Source organism: Battus philenor, unplaced genomic scaffold (genome assembly GCF_028537555.1).
Source record: "Battus philenor isolate CCGP_79_NKW_IND1 unplaced genomic scaffold, ilBatPhil1.0.hap1 SCAF_16, whole genome shotgun sequence".
Classification (NCBI taxonomy): Eukaryota; Metazoa; Arthropoda; class Insecta; order Lepidoptera; family Papilionidae; genus Battus; species Battus philenor.
In genome coordinates this window covers 13,400,703-13,419,952 of record NW_027181678.1, presented here as the reverse complement: position 1 = coordinate 13,419,952, position 19,250 = coordinate 13,400,703, and the positions used below count along the sequence as shown (strand labels likewise).

The 19,250-nt window shown below is 30.5% G+C and overlaps 1 protein-coding gene across 1 annotated transcript in view; it reads right to left on the bottom strand.

Annotated features, from left to right (window-relative positions):
• LOC137919542 (uncharacterized) overlaps window positions 1–19,250 on the bottom strand; it is a 246,820-nt gene that overhangs the window by 116,218 nt on the left and 111,352 nt on the right. Inside the window, exon 5 of the mRNA XM_068762634.1 lies at window positions 4,299–4,363. Within this exon, the coding sequence (XP_068618735.1) occupies window positions 4,299–4,363 (65 nt within the window). The remainder of the gene's footprint in view (window positions 1–4,298; window positions 4,364–19,250) is intronic.

Here is a 19,250-nt window from a genome sequence, read left to right as displayed (position 1 = left end):
ATTTATTATTCTATTATATTTATAATATGTATAATACCGTAATATGAATAATACTTTATTTATTATGAGTATGTATATTATGTGGATATGTATGTATGTTTGTACACATGTATGTTTTGTACATGTTAACTACCCATTATTTAGACTTCTACCTTTTTCCATACTATGGTAGTCTGTAAGAGATTGCCTTGTGTGATAAGACCGCCTGTTGTCCTTTTTTGTTTATTATAAAATCATTTAAATGTACTCTTTTGTGTACAATAAATAATATTAAATAAATAACTATAAAATAAAATAAGGCAAATCCTATAGTAAGTATTGTGAGGTCTTTAAATGCATAGTACCCGCGCTCCAATTAGAAAATTACACGCACGGCACGCGTTGCATTGTAGAGAAAATTGCTGCCCAATGGCTTAGTCCTAGCGTTGAAACCTTTTTGTTTCGCTGTACATAATAAATGAAAACCTCCCGGAATTAGGTTTCCCTGCATAATTTACACTTATGCAACTTGGGACAATGGTCCACGTAGAAGGTTCTAGTGTCAGGTTGTTGCATTCAGAAAACTGCTTTTCAGCGACCTCGTGTATTCATTATGACCTTTAGTATTTAAAATGTACTAAAAAAGAAAATTTGTAACCTCTTGTTACATACAATAGCAAATACGATTTTCGGTAGGCGAATACTCTACTTTATGTCCAACAATGGACATTTTAAGGATGAAATAATGCTGATGATATAATAAATTACGCTAATCAATTAATAAAATAATGAGTAATGCTCAGTAGAAGAGGACTGAGATACGATTGTAGGTTGCGGGTTCGATTTCCTGGGTACAGTGTAATATAATTCTGCCTACAAGGTGATTTCCAGAGGATGGGCAGCAGCGTCCCCTGTGCACCATAATACCACACAGCGATCCCAAACCCACCTGCCAAGCGTAGCGATTATAGTAGATCTCAATTAGACATCTATGGAGGAGTGAATTTCAGTATTTCTATGGGCTAAAACAACAACGAACTTTTTATGGGATGTAACATTACAACTATCTTCATACGGTTGTGGAAAAAATCAAGGAAAAATCAGAATATATTTTTAGTATCTGGTCCAAATATCATCATTATTTTAGCATTCGAAAGTTTAATACACCAATAGCTCACTTTGCGCCGTGGTTACGTTCCAAAAAAAAACACGACGCAAATTTAAACGCCGCAAAGTGAATTAAGATTTTCTATAGCAAACCATGTAAAGATCGAAGATAGGTTCCAGGGTTACGAAAATAAAACTTTTTGAAAAGAAAATTGAACAAAGTGTATATTTAAAGAACTAAAATAATATAACTCTGCCTATAAATAAATTGCAATAATATTTATCTTTTTTGTAACCAGAAACAACACGTAAAAATTTATATAAATTTATTATTCTATTTAAAAAAAAGCACAACACACTACGTAATTGAAACTGAACTTTAAAATTAGTAAAACAAAGTGAAAATAAAACTGTGTTAAAATTGCGTTGATTTTTAGTTAGAAAGGGAATCCCCGAGTTTTGATTGCATGGCGCAATTAGAAAAAAAAATTTTTGTCATCTTTTAGAAAAAAAAGGATTTTTCAAAAAAAAAACTAAAGACTCGAACCCAACAACGCAACCTGGAAAATCTGAAGATACATAGTGAAAATTAGTACTAATTAAGCAGCGACGCAACTTCGAAAAAAAAGCAAAACGAAACGACGCAATGCGAGGTATTGGTGTACTAGACATAGGCTATGACGATCTACACAATATCATCTCCAGAACCTTAAGGCTCTATCGGTTATCTGTCTATATCAGTGAAAATAATTACATTTCACATGGAATAACACAAGAACGTTTTTACCCATTTTAATTTTTTTTTACGGTTTTTAGTTACGTGTTCTTATATCTACTTTTAACTTACATTTACATTAAGCTAATTAATAGTAATTTAATATTAAGTATTTTTTATTCGTTATAAGTATTATGTATATTTATTTACACTTAATTGTACACAATAGATAATAACAAAAAAAAGAAACAATTTACATTGAGAGGTACAAGAGGCCGTATCGGTCGAGGTAACTTTTGGATGAGGATGAGAGAAATGATAGAGCGGGCAGCTTGGGTGTACATACATACAAGTGATATATATATATATATATATATATATATATATATACATATACATATATAATTATAAACACATATATACACACACACATATATATATATATATATATATATATATATATATATATATATATATATACCATCCTTCACACTACCTTTCACTCCCGCAGCATATTTTTACTTTGTCATTTTCACTTTTTGGTTTTTATAATTTTCTGTATTCAATTTTCAATCGTTTAAAACTATTTTACATAATACCAGCTTTACATAATAGCAGCAGCAGCAATATAGACTCAATAAAAAAAGTCCTTGTGGTGAGGGAGTAATCCTAAAATATTGTTATAACTACAAAAGGTTAGATCTATTTATTTCACTACATCACCTGAAATGTTTTTTATTTTCCACTGAGACGTTTTTCCTCGTTTTATTACTAACCATTTATCATATCAAGAAAATGTCAAGTAGGACGACACCTTTTCGTTTGAGGTTGCCTCAACATTTTCCTTTTTGTTTCATAACAACGAAAATTTTAAGATATTTATCTTTTAATAAATATGAATTATTTGTGTCGTGAATAGATGTACAAGAAGAGATGGCAGTGTCGACGGTTTTTTGCCTGGCAAGAGAGTATATTAAAATGTAACTATCATGTCAAACAAAAATGGATGCAAAATGGAACAAAAATAGAATGAAAATGATCAATATACAGGATGATTCGTTATAGGTATAATATCTTTAAAAAAGTAAATGTATAGCTCATTTGCGTACAGCGTGTACTAATTACATCGTATCCAAAGACGCGTTTAAAGTTTTATTCAAATAATAAATTACGTAATGATAATATAGTTAAAAATGCGTTTTCAAATTTCGGAATATTACATATTAACGCTTAATAGCCTGATTTACGAAAGTGATTTTTTAAAATATTACTGTGTTTGCTTGAGGGTCTAAATGAAGGGAAAAATAGATTTTTTTTTTAATTTCGTTGGAAAGAATATTATACAACAGTAAAATACGTACAGCCAACCTATAAAAAAAACTAATAGTAATGTGAACATTCGGTTTAAAAGATTGGTATCAAAATTGAAACTCTAGGCTAGTAAGGGTTAAAATTGAATTTTTTGTTTAGTTTCTGTCCCTGCAGTCTTTATTCTACCAGAAGTTACTGGTCTATTCAATTACAAGAGAGGAATATTGGAAATAGGTGAAAAAGCTTTTTGATGTCAAACGGGTCATATATACATCCCTTGAAAGCTTATACATCTGTATTCAATTACCTTGTATAAAAATGTAATAAAGGAATAAATAAATCAACCATTAGAGTTCAAGAGATTCAGATAAAACATTAACGTGTAGACACGTGCTACGAATGCGTGCGCTACGCGCGTAGCACGTAGCCTCGTAGAGCGAATCAATTTGTTTTCTCTTCGGTTTTGTTTCTTATTTAATTAAGCCTTTTTTTTTCTGTTCGATGTTTTGTTCGTTTGTTTATTGAATTGAACCTCACTGGGGAATGCTCGCCGTTTATTAATTCGAGTGGAATGATTTATTAATTAATGATTTTTCAGACGTATAAAATTGAATTTTTTGAGGTCAATTGCAGAATTTAACTTTATGTACATGAAATTTTGTTTATACATTTTTATAGAATTGAGGTTGTAATAGAAAATAAATAAAAAAACAACTTTGTAGGTGTTTTTTTTTTTTAAAAAAAGTACATCCACTCTAACAAAAAAATTGTCTAGTAATTCTAGACCTCAAAATGAATAAAAAAACTAACGGATAAAACCACAGTGGAATCACAAGTTGAAGTTCCATAAGTCACATAGCGTACAGAATAGATGATTGAGAGGTTCTAGAATGGTAACAGATAAGAGCAGCGCAGGACGTTCAAGGAGGGTCGACGTTATAAAGATTGTTGGAAAACGCTAGGCGGAGGCCCCGTTGGAAACCGGTACTATTGGGCATCTTTAGGGTGATTAAGGTTCAGTAGTGGACTTACTATGGCTGAAATAATGGTGATAATGATGATGATAAGAAAACTAATTGAGAACTATTTTTTTTTAAATTGAAAATTATATATAATAGCAATACAACGCCGGTAATTATGACGACTTAAGTATTAAATATGTAATTATTAAAATGAAATAACTTACCTAGTCTTAATTTTTTTGTAAAGAACACTTGATAAATGGTGGCACTCGATTTTCTATATCGTAACCTGAAACAAAAATAGATTCGAATTAATTTTATTACTTTAAGTTTAAGTCTGCATAGTAAATAATAATTAATTATCTTTAATTAATTATATTTATTTTTGAAAAAGTTGTATTAAAAATTTATTAAACAGTGAATGATTTATGCATTCACCTTTTTAAACCTGTTACACCTATTTTATTTGTATTTATTTATTTAGGCAAATCAGTGGTATAGACAAATTAAATTTATATTAAAAGTAATCGTATTAGTAATGTATTTGTTATGTGTTCCTTTATAGGTGACAGAATTTTAAAAAGAAACACTTAATACAACACCGAAGAAAGATTAGACTTTAAATCAAAGAGATATATTACTTGAAAACTTAAAACTTAAAATTCGTACCAAGTTAAACAATATATCATTACGTTTTGAGATAATTTTAATATATAAGTCGATATCTAATTTTGATTATTCATATGTGCCAAAAATTGGTCTATATAATGTAGTAAAAAATAATTTCGTATATGACCTTTTTGCATTATTTCGAGATGAAAATAAAATAGTCGTTGATAAATATCTTGGAAAACATTGCATATACTAGTAGAGTGTAGGTGCGGGGACATCCCAACATCGTTTCACGGAACACTACCCACCGTTATTACGAGGATACATAGGAGATATTGCATTCTAGACAGTAATAAGATGAGATATATACATATATATATTATATATACATATATATAAATTAAATTCTATGAATCTTAACGATAGATAATGGACTTATATATAGATAATATTTACCAAGTGTCCGTTTGTCAAAAGGCTTATTTATCTTCCAGTTACAAGTGTTTTTGTCAAATGTTTCAATTTTGTCTAATGCCCCTGAAAGCGTTCCGCAACCACCGTATTCGCCTGATAAGGCTCCGTGCGTTTTCTGGAGTTTTGGTATAACTGAGGAGATAAAAACAGAATCGAAAATCTTGAAGGCTGTACCGGAAAAAGACAATTCCGACGGTTTAGAGAACTGAAAAAAGCATTGGTAAAAGCATGTTTTATTTGAAAGGCGATCCGAGGTAGGATCAGTATCCTTCCTTAGATTGCCCAATGCTCCCTGCTGCCTTCCACACTTAACTCCTCATTCAGTACACTACCAGTAACACTGACTAGACATACTAACTTAGGCGCGCTAGCCGCGAGTTCCGTCGGCCGACTGGGTCGCGCTGGGTTTGTGTTTTTGAGAGCTAAGTAAGAAAAGGACCAATATTTAGCCACTTCCGCACATGCAGTGGTAGTCGTGTAATGAAATGCACCGCCCGCCAGCCCGCTGATAAATGCGTATGCGGCAAACAACGCGAATCACACAACCGCCACCACCAAATCACTCAACAGGTGTTTCACCCCTCCACGGGGCATCTTCAGGAGTTATGTTACACCGATTAGTGCCAATCACAAAGTTGACTACCACTGCATGTGCGGAAGTGGCTAAATCCTTTTCTTACTTAGGATGGACTTCCGCGAAGTAACGCCTGATTCCATTAAATATTTTTGAGAGCTGGCTGGGTGAGTCCCGCTGCTAATATCTCGCGGCCACTACCTTTGTGACGTCCTCCCGTCGAGTACTAATACGGGTTCGGAAACTCAAATCCTTTAATTTTATATAGTTGAGGAGGGGTCCCCTCCGTTCCGTGAACTCGTTTCCGATGAAGCTTTAAAAGCCGCAAGGCTAACAGCAAAAATTTCACACGAGACAATAAAAGCAAAATGATTTTTTAGATGCATCGATGAATTTAAATTTAAAAGTAAGCTATCGATTGTTTATATTGTAGATATATAAGCGAGTGAAGTTACCCGGTTGCCTTGCCGAAGGCTTTTGATGTATCGTTTCGTGAGATGAAAGATGTTGTTTCTGTATTTTCAAGGTAAGGTACTTTAAAAGCGTTTCACGTTTACTGAATTTAAGATGACTCTGTTGAATGTTATGTGTTTTAAATTCATTTTTAAATTTCGATTATATGTTGCAGTATAGTATAAGTTTCTTCACTTATCGCTGGTCACTTACCGTTAGGTAGGCGTTCTGCTTTGCTCTTTAATTGACAAAGATTGAAATATAGATGCATAGTTCAAGACATTGGTCTCCTTCGAAGACAGTCACAATGAATGGTTTTGCGCATAATCGCTTCTAGGAAAACTTTTGGCCATTAATATGTATATATATATATATACATACATACATATATAAAAATCTCGTGTCACGGTGAGCGGGCTCGACCGATTTTCGTGAATCTTGGCGTGCATATCGGCCAGGGCGGAGATTCGGACAACATCTATTTTTCGTCCCCCTAAATTTAAAACCATACAAAAATACATACAACTCTAAATTTTCACCCCTCCACGATCAATCCTTATTTTTTATCTGTTAATTATAAACTTTAATTTTTTTTTCAAAACAAAAGAAAATATGAATGTAGTCATATATATATATGTATATGTAAATGAATCCCTTTTCGGCTTTGTGACGTCATAATGTAAAAATGACTTTATTATTAAGTATTTATAATACTTTGCATTAGATTAAAAAAGGAAGTCAAATATTATTTGCAAAACTTCGGAAAATTCAGAAAGAACTACTAATCTATATATAATCCAAATAAATAAAATTGGAGCATCTGTTTGTTATATTAAAATAACCTCTTTTTACTACTAGCATAAGAATATATAATGCGATACAAATACTTAATTACCTTTCTAAATTTTTGTCTGTCTGTTTGTTTCGGATAATTTATGAAATGGCGGGTACCGATTTTGACGGGACCAAACTGCTACTTTTATGATATAAAAATTCTCAAATTAAAAATGAACTGAAGAAACTAAATGTCTTTTTATTAAATTCCACACGGAAGAAGACGCGGGCACATCTCGATCACTACGATTTTTTATTTATCATCATCAGGACGGCAGCTAGAAGTCCAATGCAAAGACCCCAAAAGCCTTCCCCAAAGATCATCACCACCACCGGTCTTGTGTGGCCTGTATTCTCCAGGTTCACACGACATTGACTACATCATAATTATTATAATATATAATAATATGTTATTAGCTAAGTTCATCAATATAAGCGTTACATTATTCACTAAACAGGTGATGGATCGAGAGTACTTTTAATATAATAACAGGCTATATTGACTTCATTAAACCCCTTGCGTACCCGCTGAGTGATGGATGACGTGACTGACCTTTACGTAAATGCTGCGTTCAAATGAGTCAAGTTACTTGACCGTGCGTCGTTTAGCCAGCGTTCAAATAAAGCTACTAAACAACTATGATTTTCACACATTAAATAAAGAAACAATACAAGTTAAGAGATCCAGTAAATACTGTAACATGTAAAAACGTGAGCAAAAATTTCCGGAAATATTTAACGTAAATGTAAAAACAAAGGCACGGACGCCAATGTATATTGTGTATATATCCTGATAATTAAAAAATAAACTTAGGAAAGAATTTGTTCTTGAATTTAAACAGAATCCACAATACATATACAAAAAAAAATTGAAATTTTAAAATAGCTTCACTTAATTCATTTTTTATTTAAAATATTTACAAATTAGACACTTGTAACTGGAATATAATTTTATATAAACATATCTTTGTAATTTTTAACATACCAAAAAATAATCTGTTATATATGAGGACTATATTTGAAAGTGCATTTTTAAATGCACCATCAACCCTATCGCAGGTGATATGTTCTTAGCTACCTGTATTTGGTGAAAAAAATTACTACCTTACTTTAAGTAAAGCCTTATGGTTTCAGATATATCGTAATGTGTCAGTATATAGGTGGAAAACTCATATATATACGAACAGATATATGTATATAAGTCCAATTTCGTACTAGACTAGACTTGACTGTGTGAGACAAATTTATGTAGTATTCCGGATTCTGAAAACCTTTTTTATTATATTATCACTACATTATTTATTATTTCTGAAAACTTAGATTTTTGGAAATAGATATAAATAGTGGTATATTATGCATTCATCGATTAAAAATAAAGTATATATTCAAACTTTTCAAGCTTTTACATCATTAATAAATCTTTATTTACATAAAAAATACAGTTAAATTCCATTTGAAAAGAAAAATAATCTAACATATTTCATAATGACCACTTTAAGACTAGCTATGCCCGCGGTTTGGTCCGCGTGAAATTAAACAAAAAAAATTTTAGTTTAAAAAGGTTTTATTGAGTTTTTTTAGTTTAAGAATTTTTCAAAAAAAAAAAACGTAGCCTAAGTTACTTACTATTATATCAGCTACTTGCCAGTAGTAGTCCCGTCAAAATCGGTTCAGCCATTTTAGAGATTAGCCGGAACATACAGATAAAAATAAAATAAAATAATGTGATTTTGGTATATGTACCATATATATGACCTATGTGTTGCAGAGAGCATACGATAAGAAAGATGACGTTATATATTACAAACAGACGCTCTGATTTTAATAATTTATATATAGATGATATAAAATAAGTGTAAAAAATATAAAGTTTTTTGTTCATATAAGTTATACATGGTATATCTATAACCATAAGAAAAAATACATTTTTTATTATTATTTTATATTGTTTATTACGCCTATTTCGTATTATATTCTTAATTTAACAGAGCAATAGCTAAACTAGAACACCAATTACAATATACATTAAACAGATACAATGATTTCAAACACGTACTACTCAGGGGACACCATTACACAGTGTTGTAATGAGAAACATTAGCTTTCTTAACATTCGACACGGCTTCGCTTGTTCAAATTAGACCTTGAGACTGAACGTGGCGTGGTCGGTTTTTTTTATGACTTCGACTCAATTATTATTCTAGAATGTACACCCCTGTTTAACAACTCTATTACTTTTGATTTACTATCTAGACATATACGTTGGTGATATTAAAACTTTTTAGAACCATCCTCTTTAGTGGTTATATTAAAATAATTTTAAATTTCGAAAATAGAACACAAAATTATATAAGTTATATTTCAGTGTTAGTATAAATTTAACACGTGAACGTTTATTGATATGGTTTTGAAGGAATAGAAAGGTTCTATCGGGTCTGAAATGAAAATACTGTGAAGTAAACCATAAGGCTGTATAATGGTTGTATTGATACAATTATAAGGCCATTTTTATTTATTTTATTTATTAAAACTTTATTGTACACCATAGATAATGAATAAAAAAGAAATAATTTATAAAGAGGTACAAGAGGCAGTCTTATCGCTCGAGGCGATCTCAGGCTGTATACACTTGCTCCGCTTGGCAGGTGATTTGGCAATCGCAGTGTGGTATTATGGCATATAGAGGACGCAGCTGCCCATCCTCTGGAAACTTATCTGTGAGTGGAACTCCTATATAATTAAAGCGTAAAGAGTGAAATATATAAGATTGTATCGCGAAATAAAACCCGATACATAAGATCACATAAGATCACATGTCTCAGTTCTCTATCGCTAGGCTACAACTGCTCAATGAATATAATAGACTAATGAATGCAAAATAGATCGGGAAATTAGAATAAAAATATTTGTAGTTTTCTAATCCAATTATAAAATTTTTTATCTATTCATTTATTATTATTACCTAAATTATTTATTTATTTAAGACATGGAATACATATAGCAAACAAATTAAATCTTTTTTACACCAGGTTGGTTTTGATATATCTAAATCTAATTTGCTTTCAAACCTGTCAATTAATACTTAGATTTTATGTGTTTTACTTAGTTTTATAATTAGTTTTTTTGTAGTATAAATACATAAGTAATAAAATATAGGGAAAACATTTAAAGTTTATGTGATAAAAGGATTAATATTTTTCTATATGAATTTAATAAAATATTGTTAATATGCCCAAATTTAAATTCTAATTTAAAATAATCTTATATATATAATAGTTGCAGACACATATCGTCTTAAAAAATTCAAAATGCTTTATAGGTCTTAGAGTATGCATACATAATAAACTTTCACAGGTTATCTAAGAAATTACTTTTCTTAGTTTAAATATAAAATATAAGTATATAATATTATAAATTTTATCATAGCATTCAAGAGTTTTTAGTTGATCGAAATATTCCACAATTGGTATGTTGACTCATTTACATGGTTGAAATTATAATGTACACATCAAGAATTGTAACTTGTTGTACTCTGTGTTTGGCACTAATCGGTGTAACAAAACTCCTGATGATGCCCCGTGGAGGAGTGAAACACGTGTTCAGGGATTTAATGGTGGTAGTTCGCATTGTTTGCCGCATGCGCATTTATCAGCGGGCTGGCGGGCGGTGCACTTTGTTGCAAGACTACCACTGCATGTGCGGAAAGGCTAAATATTGGTCCTTTTCTTACTTATTATTTATAATATTAAAATAATTGACGATTCAATAGTGCATGTGAATGCCTATTCCAATAAAGATTTTTCGAATTTAAATTCGAATTTAATATGACTGACGTTGGAGAGTCGAGAAAAGACGACGATGGGATTTTAAACCTCCATTTGTTCCTTTTTTACCCTTTGATATATATATATAACATCTTACAATGTTCCATAAATAAAACCGGTTTTCCTTTATAAACTTGCTTACTTGGGGCTTCCTTTATATCAAAAGGTGTTCAAGAATTGTGTTGCTTGGAGCGAACGAGTTCTTTCTTATCGACGTTGCATTTTTAAATATTGAATTTTATAAAAGTTTAAGGTTATATTATGCATTGTACTTTAGTGTAGGATAGGAAGAACGCTCTAGTTTGAACTGTCTTGATTGTAACTCGAAGCCCTCACTCAAAAAGTACCTTCACCCAGACCACTTTCATTCACCCACTTATCGCATTGAACTACCTAACCCTTCCACATAAAACTCAACATTGTTTCAAAGTTGTCTGAATCAAGAGTCTTTCAAAGACATTAACAAGGTAGCCTGTCCATTTCTGGACAACCTATGCTGCGATTGATCTATAGTCACCGATCCAAACGCTTAAAGTACCAGACGCTATATCTTTTTGCTGAATCTGGTCTTTGCACTTTAATTTGTTATCTGCTACGATATGTCTGTCTCTTTTGACTATTGTCAAATCTAACTCCTGATTCCCGATATCTAACGTAACCTTCTTTTCCGCTAGTCTCTAAGCTTGACAGCGAGCCTTGTAATGAGAGACCATATATAAATGCGGTCATAAATATGTATGTTGATAATGTATTGCAATAACATTGGCTTCAACAAATTTGGTAGTGATTTCGGAAGAAGTTAAGCGTAAGCTTCTTTCGACTTGTCCTATTGGAAGTCTATAGGGAAGATGATGTGGAATGATGATGAAATGGTAGAAGCGTTAAGGTAAGTAATTGATGAGCGGGTGAACGTAAAAGGTCTACCTCCAGGTACTCTCCGAGTGACCGTCGAGAGGTCACCCTGAACAAGCAAAGCACAGTAACCCTCTCCCAAAGATCTCAGGAAATCAAGTCTGTTCTCATAAAACCAGAGCGTTCCACTAGTCCCAAATTTTGAGTTCATAACTGCATATATATATATATGTATATATATATTATATATATAGAGTTCAAGTAAGAACTAAATATGCAGTCAGAACATAAGTCAAATAAATATATTGACGTAAGAGAGTGTATTACATATAAATTCGAAAAAAAGATAAATAAATTGATAAATATGTAGAACTGTTTTATCACATTTCTCTAAAAATATACTAGATGGCGCTAGTCAATGAGCCTCGTTGGCGTAATGCTGATTTACCGACGTGTTCTGTTCAAAACCACTGTATATGTTTAGTTCTTGCTTTCCCATAATATTTAATTATATATCACAAAAATTGTGTTTCTGATTTTCTGGACCTTGGAGAGCAGCCTACCATCATCTACATAAGGTGATACACCAAGCACACTAAAGAAAATATAACAAGGAAAATTTGTTGTGTAACTTTGAAAATTTTGAAGGAAACAGTGAGGTGGTGTATGGATGGAGTAAAAGAATGAAAAAAGAAGGAAATAATTTCTGACGGAAGACAGAGAAGAAGAATTAAAAGAGAAAAATTAACTCCCTCTTTCTCCTCAGATAGAAGTGAACGAAAGATTCCTAATAACGGTGGCCATTAAAAATATATACATATAGTATAATAAACAATTGTATATTATATAATATGAAACTTTTATGAAGTTCTGTATTTAAAAATGAAATGCAATGTCGATAAAAAATAATTTTAACGGTTTTAATGACATTAAAATTATAAGTCGAGAGGCTGTATAAGTGATATATAGTACATACAATGCATTTTAAACCACAATAAAAATATAATATTAATATATAAACAAACATATTATAAATATATAAACCATAGTCTTTGATCCCTGTTTAGTAATGTTTTTATTTGTTTTTTCATTGTTGGATTGTAAATCATTATATGTTCTCAGTGAGATAGTTATAAGATAACAGCTGTAACTAATTTTATATGTCTAAGCTTCTAAGTTTGTACTTTCTTACTGCCTTTTGTTACTGTCTATCTCCAATAAAGTAAATAAATAAACATATTGAAGGTTTAATTTACTAAATTCTACAAGGAGTTCAAACGAGGCATAAGTCACAAGTAATTCCAACGCTCCATATTGATTAGGGCTTGTCGAGGTTGGTGCCCGTTATACTATATATTTTTAATTAGAAATGCCCCACTACGCTTGGCATTATAGGCTGTGTACATATTGCGGTAGATTAATATAGCTGTATACCTCGTGTGTTATATTACCTTTACATTGATAATCTATTAATTTTAGATCACACATAGCATATATTTTTTCATAGTTTAACAAGTAACTTGCTATCATAAATAAAGTAAACCCTATCCACATGCGAAGCAATATTGGATGACTCTAGCTAAAGATAGAGAGCTTTGGTAGAGAAAGAAGTCCTTTACCAAGTTGGATTTACTTTTCTAGAAGACCACTGACCACAATTACATTAGATTTGTAAGTAAATTATATATTATATTATAACATGTCTTAAAAAAGTAAATTAAAATAAGTTAAAAATAAGTAAATTGTCCTAACATGTGTTAAAAACACATTTAAAATAAACCGTGTTTATTTTTGAATAAAAGGACTTATTTATTATAAATGTTATACAAGCTATCTTAAAATAAATATTTTTAGATATAAATAACGTATTGGTTGTATACTAAGAAAAATGATTTTTAAAATTCGAATTATCACGTAGTAAAATAGATTATTGTTAAAAATTTGTAGTGCCAAAAGTTGCCTGTCACATTACAGTAGAAAAATAATTATGTAACATATTTCAGAGTGATCAATTTATTTACATTGACTGAAAATACGTGTCAAAGATTTAAAGCCTTTGCTAATAAAGGTGCTATACATTCATCCCTTTTAAGATTTTATGTATAACTAACCACTTTGTAGAATTCAAACGATATTTCTGTCTATTATGTAGTTTTTAACCACTTGATATCACCAGATACTTATGTTTCCAGCCCCATCACCTGCTAGGTATTTGGTACACACCACCACAAAACGCTACGAGTGAACAGACACCCTTCTGTTTTTTCGAAGTCACAGTCAAAGTTATAGAAAGTCAGAATTCGAGTCAAAGTTATAGTCACAAAGTCAGAGTTAAAGTCATGGTCACAGTCAAAGTAAGAGTCAAATTCAAATTCACAGTTAAAGTCAAAAAACTTTATTATGTAAAACCATTACAATCATCTTTAATAGTCAGCAAAAAATTAAATTTACGTTAGTTCCAACAGCGCCATCTACTGACAACTAAAAACAAACTCAGTGGGGATTTTATTGTTTTTGATAATTTACTGTCTTTAAATATCTACAATATACAATAAACATTATTCAAAACGTACATATGGTCACATTATTATTGCATCTCTAAACGGAGAGACACAAAATGAGTAATTAAATAACAGTACATATATAGTTTTCAGTTGTCTTGTATTTGAGACGCCTTAGTAAATTTTACATGTTTAATATTTGAAACATTTTATTGTAAGAGTGTTCAATTTTATTATATTTGGGAGTTAAGTTCTCTCAAATAAACCAAAAATTAATCCAAAAGTATTTACAAAATTTTTTAAAACATTCTTAATATTATCAACATTGAAAGTAGATGTAAATAAATTTAATGTTGATATTAAATTATAACTAAAGAGTAATTTTCGGAGAAGCTCAGCGGTTTCAAATAGCCTTGAGATACAAGTACTCTTAGAGCATCCGGCAACTAATTATTTCATCTGTATTTTATTTATGTATTTATTCATACTTTATACACATATTAATGAAGGATTTATCATCTTTAAAGCATTTTCTACTAATCAAACAGAGTAGTGTGATATCTACTAGGCAGGTGTGTAAAACATTATTTATCAATTCAGTCGTAATATACTTCCAAAGGTTTCTAATGGAACCAGATGCAAGTAGCCTTGTATCAAGCGACTTTCGAAAACCTTTACAAGGTCGTGTGTCTACCTTGAGGATAGACGTAGTACGTCACGTTTGCCGGTTCATGTTCTGTTCGCTATGTACCAATTCGCCGGGCCGATTCGACCTTGTAGAGGAAATGCAGTACCAATACACGACTGATCTTATCAATGAGGCTCAGAGTAGGAGAATAGGTTTCAGATCTCTAAGTAATCACTCCAAAATAATTGTGTAAGAAATAAGAATAAAATTACGATATGTCGGGTAAGATCTAGACCAGGGGTGGTCAAACCAGGGCTCGCGAGTCACACGCGGCTCTTTGAACGATTATTTTTGATTCCGATTGATTGTCAAAATATCACAACATTTAAATTTATATTACCCATGTCAGCTCCTGGTAAATCGAAATAAATTACTGACGTGAATAATTATTATAATTATTCCATTCCAATTAATTAACCGGCATCTTAAGAATAATTAAGAGTGCTGTCACTTAGTGTCATTATATCTAACTTCAATATACACATTTTGTACTTTAGTTTAAATAATTTCAATAAATATGATTTTTATAAAAGAACATTTTTCTGTTTTAAATGCGTATTCCATTGCGGCTCAAATATCAAATTTCGAAAAATGGCTCGTACTATCAAGAATCTTGGCTATCCCTGATCTAGACTGTTTAAAAACCAAATATGAAACAAATTTAATAAAAATTACAATTATAGTAAAATAAATATATAAAATCATAAAAGGGACATTCAAATTGTGATAAATAAGTATATAGCCAAGAAAAAATGAAATTTGCAAATTGTACTGTATATGAAAAATGAAAAAGAATGATGGAATTTTTGAAGGAAGGATGAAAAACAGTGTGAAATGAAAATGTGAAGTATGAAAGACGAAATAAAAACTAAAACTGAGTAAAATAACCCTGTGAATATTAAAGTTTCTGCCCATATATACAGGGGTTGAACGAGAGACTCCAATAAGGTGGCTATAGAAAAACCACTGATACTATAATATTCGACTTTCATCTATAGGCACTGTGGAATATTGGACAAGGTGTGTATATATCAGTATAGAATCTTATTTAAAATAAATAACTATTTAAAAGTATTAGTATATACTATTTACACAAATAGATATATACATATACAGGTGATGATTTACAGTTTTTTATTGAAAAAATTAAAAAAAACTATTTCAATGCCCTAACTGACAAAACTAGAGCCTTAATGTTGAATTATTTAATCATTATTTTGTAAAATATTCTTAATTGAAATAAAATTCACCATTCTAGGTCAATGAAAAATACTTGCATGCTATGATAATATTTTTTAAAAATATACATTTAATTTTGGATTGAAAACTGAGAAACACAAGGTTAAAGATATCATGTGGAACTATATATATATATATACATACATACACAGTTATTATTTACAAAGTATTTTTTAAAATAAATTTCAAATTATGACATATATAATGTGATATTAAAATTGAAATTCGAAGCAAATGCTAGAATAGCTATTTATTACTGTTTCATGTTATAAATAGCTAGTACAGCTCTTTTTGGAAAATAAATATAGAATTAATACAGGCGGCACTGCCTTATAATAAAATAGCGTGAGAAAGAACGCTATGAAAATATATAAAATATATATATATATATCCAGTAGATACAGACAAACATGAAATAGGTTTATGCGATATCCAGTGAAATTGGTATTCGTAACAAAGATTATTATTTTTAAACATTCGAATTTTAAAAATAAATTTTATCTCGCCAGTGTTCGACATATAAAAACTTTTTTCGGCTAACTATCTGACTAACATTTTATATTTTTACAGGTAAGTACACGAGTTTATTCTGAATTTCAGAGATGCTACTTTTTTAACAAACATACTTTGTTAAATCAACATCTGAAATATTTACATAGGATCCCCACTTTCTGAAAGTCACGACGTTGCGTTGCATTCAAATAAATATTCTAAACTGAAAAAGGTAAGAAACCAGTTTGACAATGACATTGGAAGCCTTACCTGTTGACGACAAAATTAAATATATTTTACTAATTAGTCAATTCTTTATTAATAAGATTAAAAAAGTCCTAAGTGACAGTGGGCGGGCGGCATCGATCGTGCAACCAAGAGTTGGTCGGATCCTCACTTTTCAATTGTATTAAAGCAGTATTTTCCACTTAGCCTTTCCTAAATTCTTACGCCTCCCTATATAATATATGTCATTTTTATATTAAAGCAAAAGGATTAAACTTTCGAATTGTCCCCCTCAACAATCAAACTACCTCCTTGTGGGGCGTGGGCCTTAACTTGGGAAACACTTCATTAGGGTGTACGTAAATGAATTTAACTTTGTGCCTAATGTAATTTGACGTTAAAATATTCCACAAACTTGTGAATAGTTTGTTAACTAGTCGCGGTAAAAGATGGAAGGCGTTACGCTTGTCTTGCGTATTATTCATACAAGGTGTTTTCGACCTGGTGAACACTTTGCGTGTATACACTAGCACAATAATATAAGCCTTGTATAAAAATTGCCACGATGACAGGTTCTGTGGTAACTGTATCCAGCGAGTTTTCGCAACCTTTTAACTATGTCGTCAGTTTAACTAGTGGGGGACCCACCCACCATGTCCACTGACTAGTGGTACTCGAGAAACTTTCGCTCCAAATGGCCATCGGTTGCACGGGCTATGTGCTCCTCCTACTGCCACTTGAAACGAACAATTCTTCGACTTACGTCGGTCATCTTAGTTCTAATCTGGCATTAATAATTATTATTTATTAAAATAAATAATATTTTTTTCAAACACTGCAACAATAATGTGATTATATTTTCATTGTAACATTTTACATGATATTTTTTGGTTGACAATAGGGTTGTCATACAGCATTTTTAGGCTTGATTGAAAGGTATAGGTGTTTTAATTTACAATGTTCATATTAGATAAAGAAAATGAAGTGTTATTTTTAAAATCTTTCTTACATTTTTAGATCATAAAAATCTTTACTTAATGTCGTGTCGAGAAAATCTTTTGCATTTACTAAATACAGGGTGATTGCTTTAAAACACATAAAGGCGAAAATCGATTATTGCTGCCAATGAATGTATGAAAAGGACCAGCATAATGATAACACGGTCAGTAGCTATATATATATATATATATATATATATATATATATATATATATATATATAACTTAATTAGTCTTTATACTAGGCGGTTGGATAAAGGTTTAAAGGCATTTTACTGACTTCAATAACATATCTCCTTGAACAAATAAATTCTTGAACTTTAAATATGTGATTTTTTCAAAAGTTAATATACATCGCATCTGCGAAATTGAATTGAAATCGCTCAGGTTATTTATAAACTTCAATGTATTACGAAGCGGGGGTAATCGCGTTTACAAAGGCGACCGATGGAGCAGAAAGGATCGAGTCTCCTTTGCATTATTAATTGGGCACGCAGTGCTTTCAAGGTGAACTTGAACACCGCAAAGGAATAATTATTTCTATTTCACTATAACATTTCAATACAGTTACATATGTTACGCACACTTGAATAAAATTATCAATCAATGACATGAAGATTTTGTTATATTTGATTTTTTATTTCAAAATGACTGGCTGTGACTTGTTATAGGACAATTTAAGAAAAATGTTTTGCATACATATATATATATATATATATACACACACACACACACACACATTACTAAAACTTATGACTATTCGTTTCTATGTTTACATTTTATCTTTCTTAATTTATTCCTTTTAATTATGTTTTTTTTTACATGATAATCATTTATGCCACCCTCGAAATTATGAGTCATAAGTAAATAAAAATTTAAAACTTTTTATCTTCAATTCTCAATATATATATATATATATATATATACACACACACACACACACACACATTACTAAAACTTATGACTATTCGTTTCTATGTTTACATTTTATCTTTCTTAATTTAATCCTTTTAATTATGTTTTTTTACAAAACAATCATTTTTTACAAAATCATTTATGTCACCTGCGAAATTATGAGTCATAACTAAATAAAAATTTAAAACTTTTTATCTTCAATTCTCAATATATATATATATATATATATATATATATATATATATATTTATAAATATATAAAACTAAAACAGACGTCATTATTAGGAAAGGCTCAAGTCCAATTTTGGATGTCCTACGACTGAAATAGTAATAAAAAAAATCGATTTTTCTCAAGTTAAAATATACACATAACATCCATTTTCGTTTATTCATTTTGTTTATACATACCAACGTAAAATAAAGTGTTATTGTGATATAGTGTTTGATATAAAAGGCAATATCAAAAGCCTCAGTAAATCAAATGAATTTCTTTTC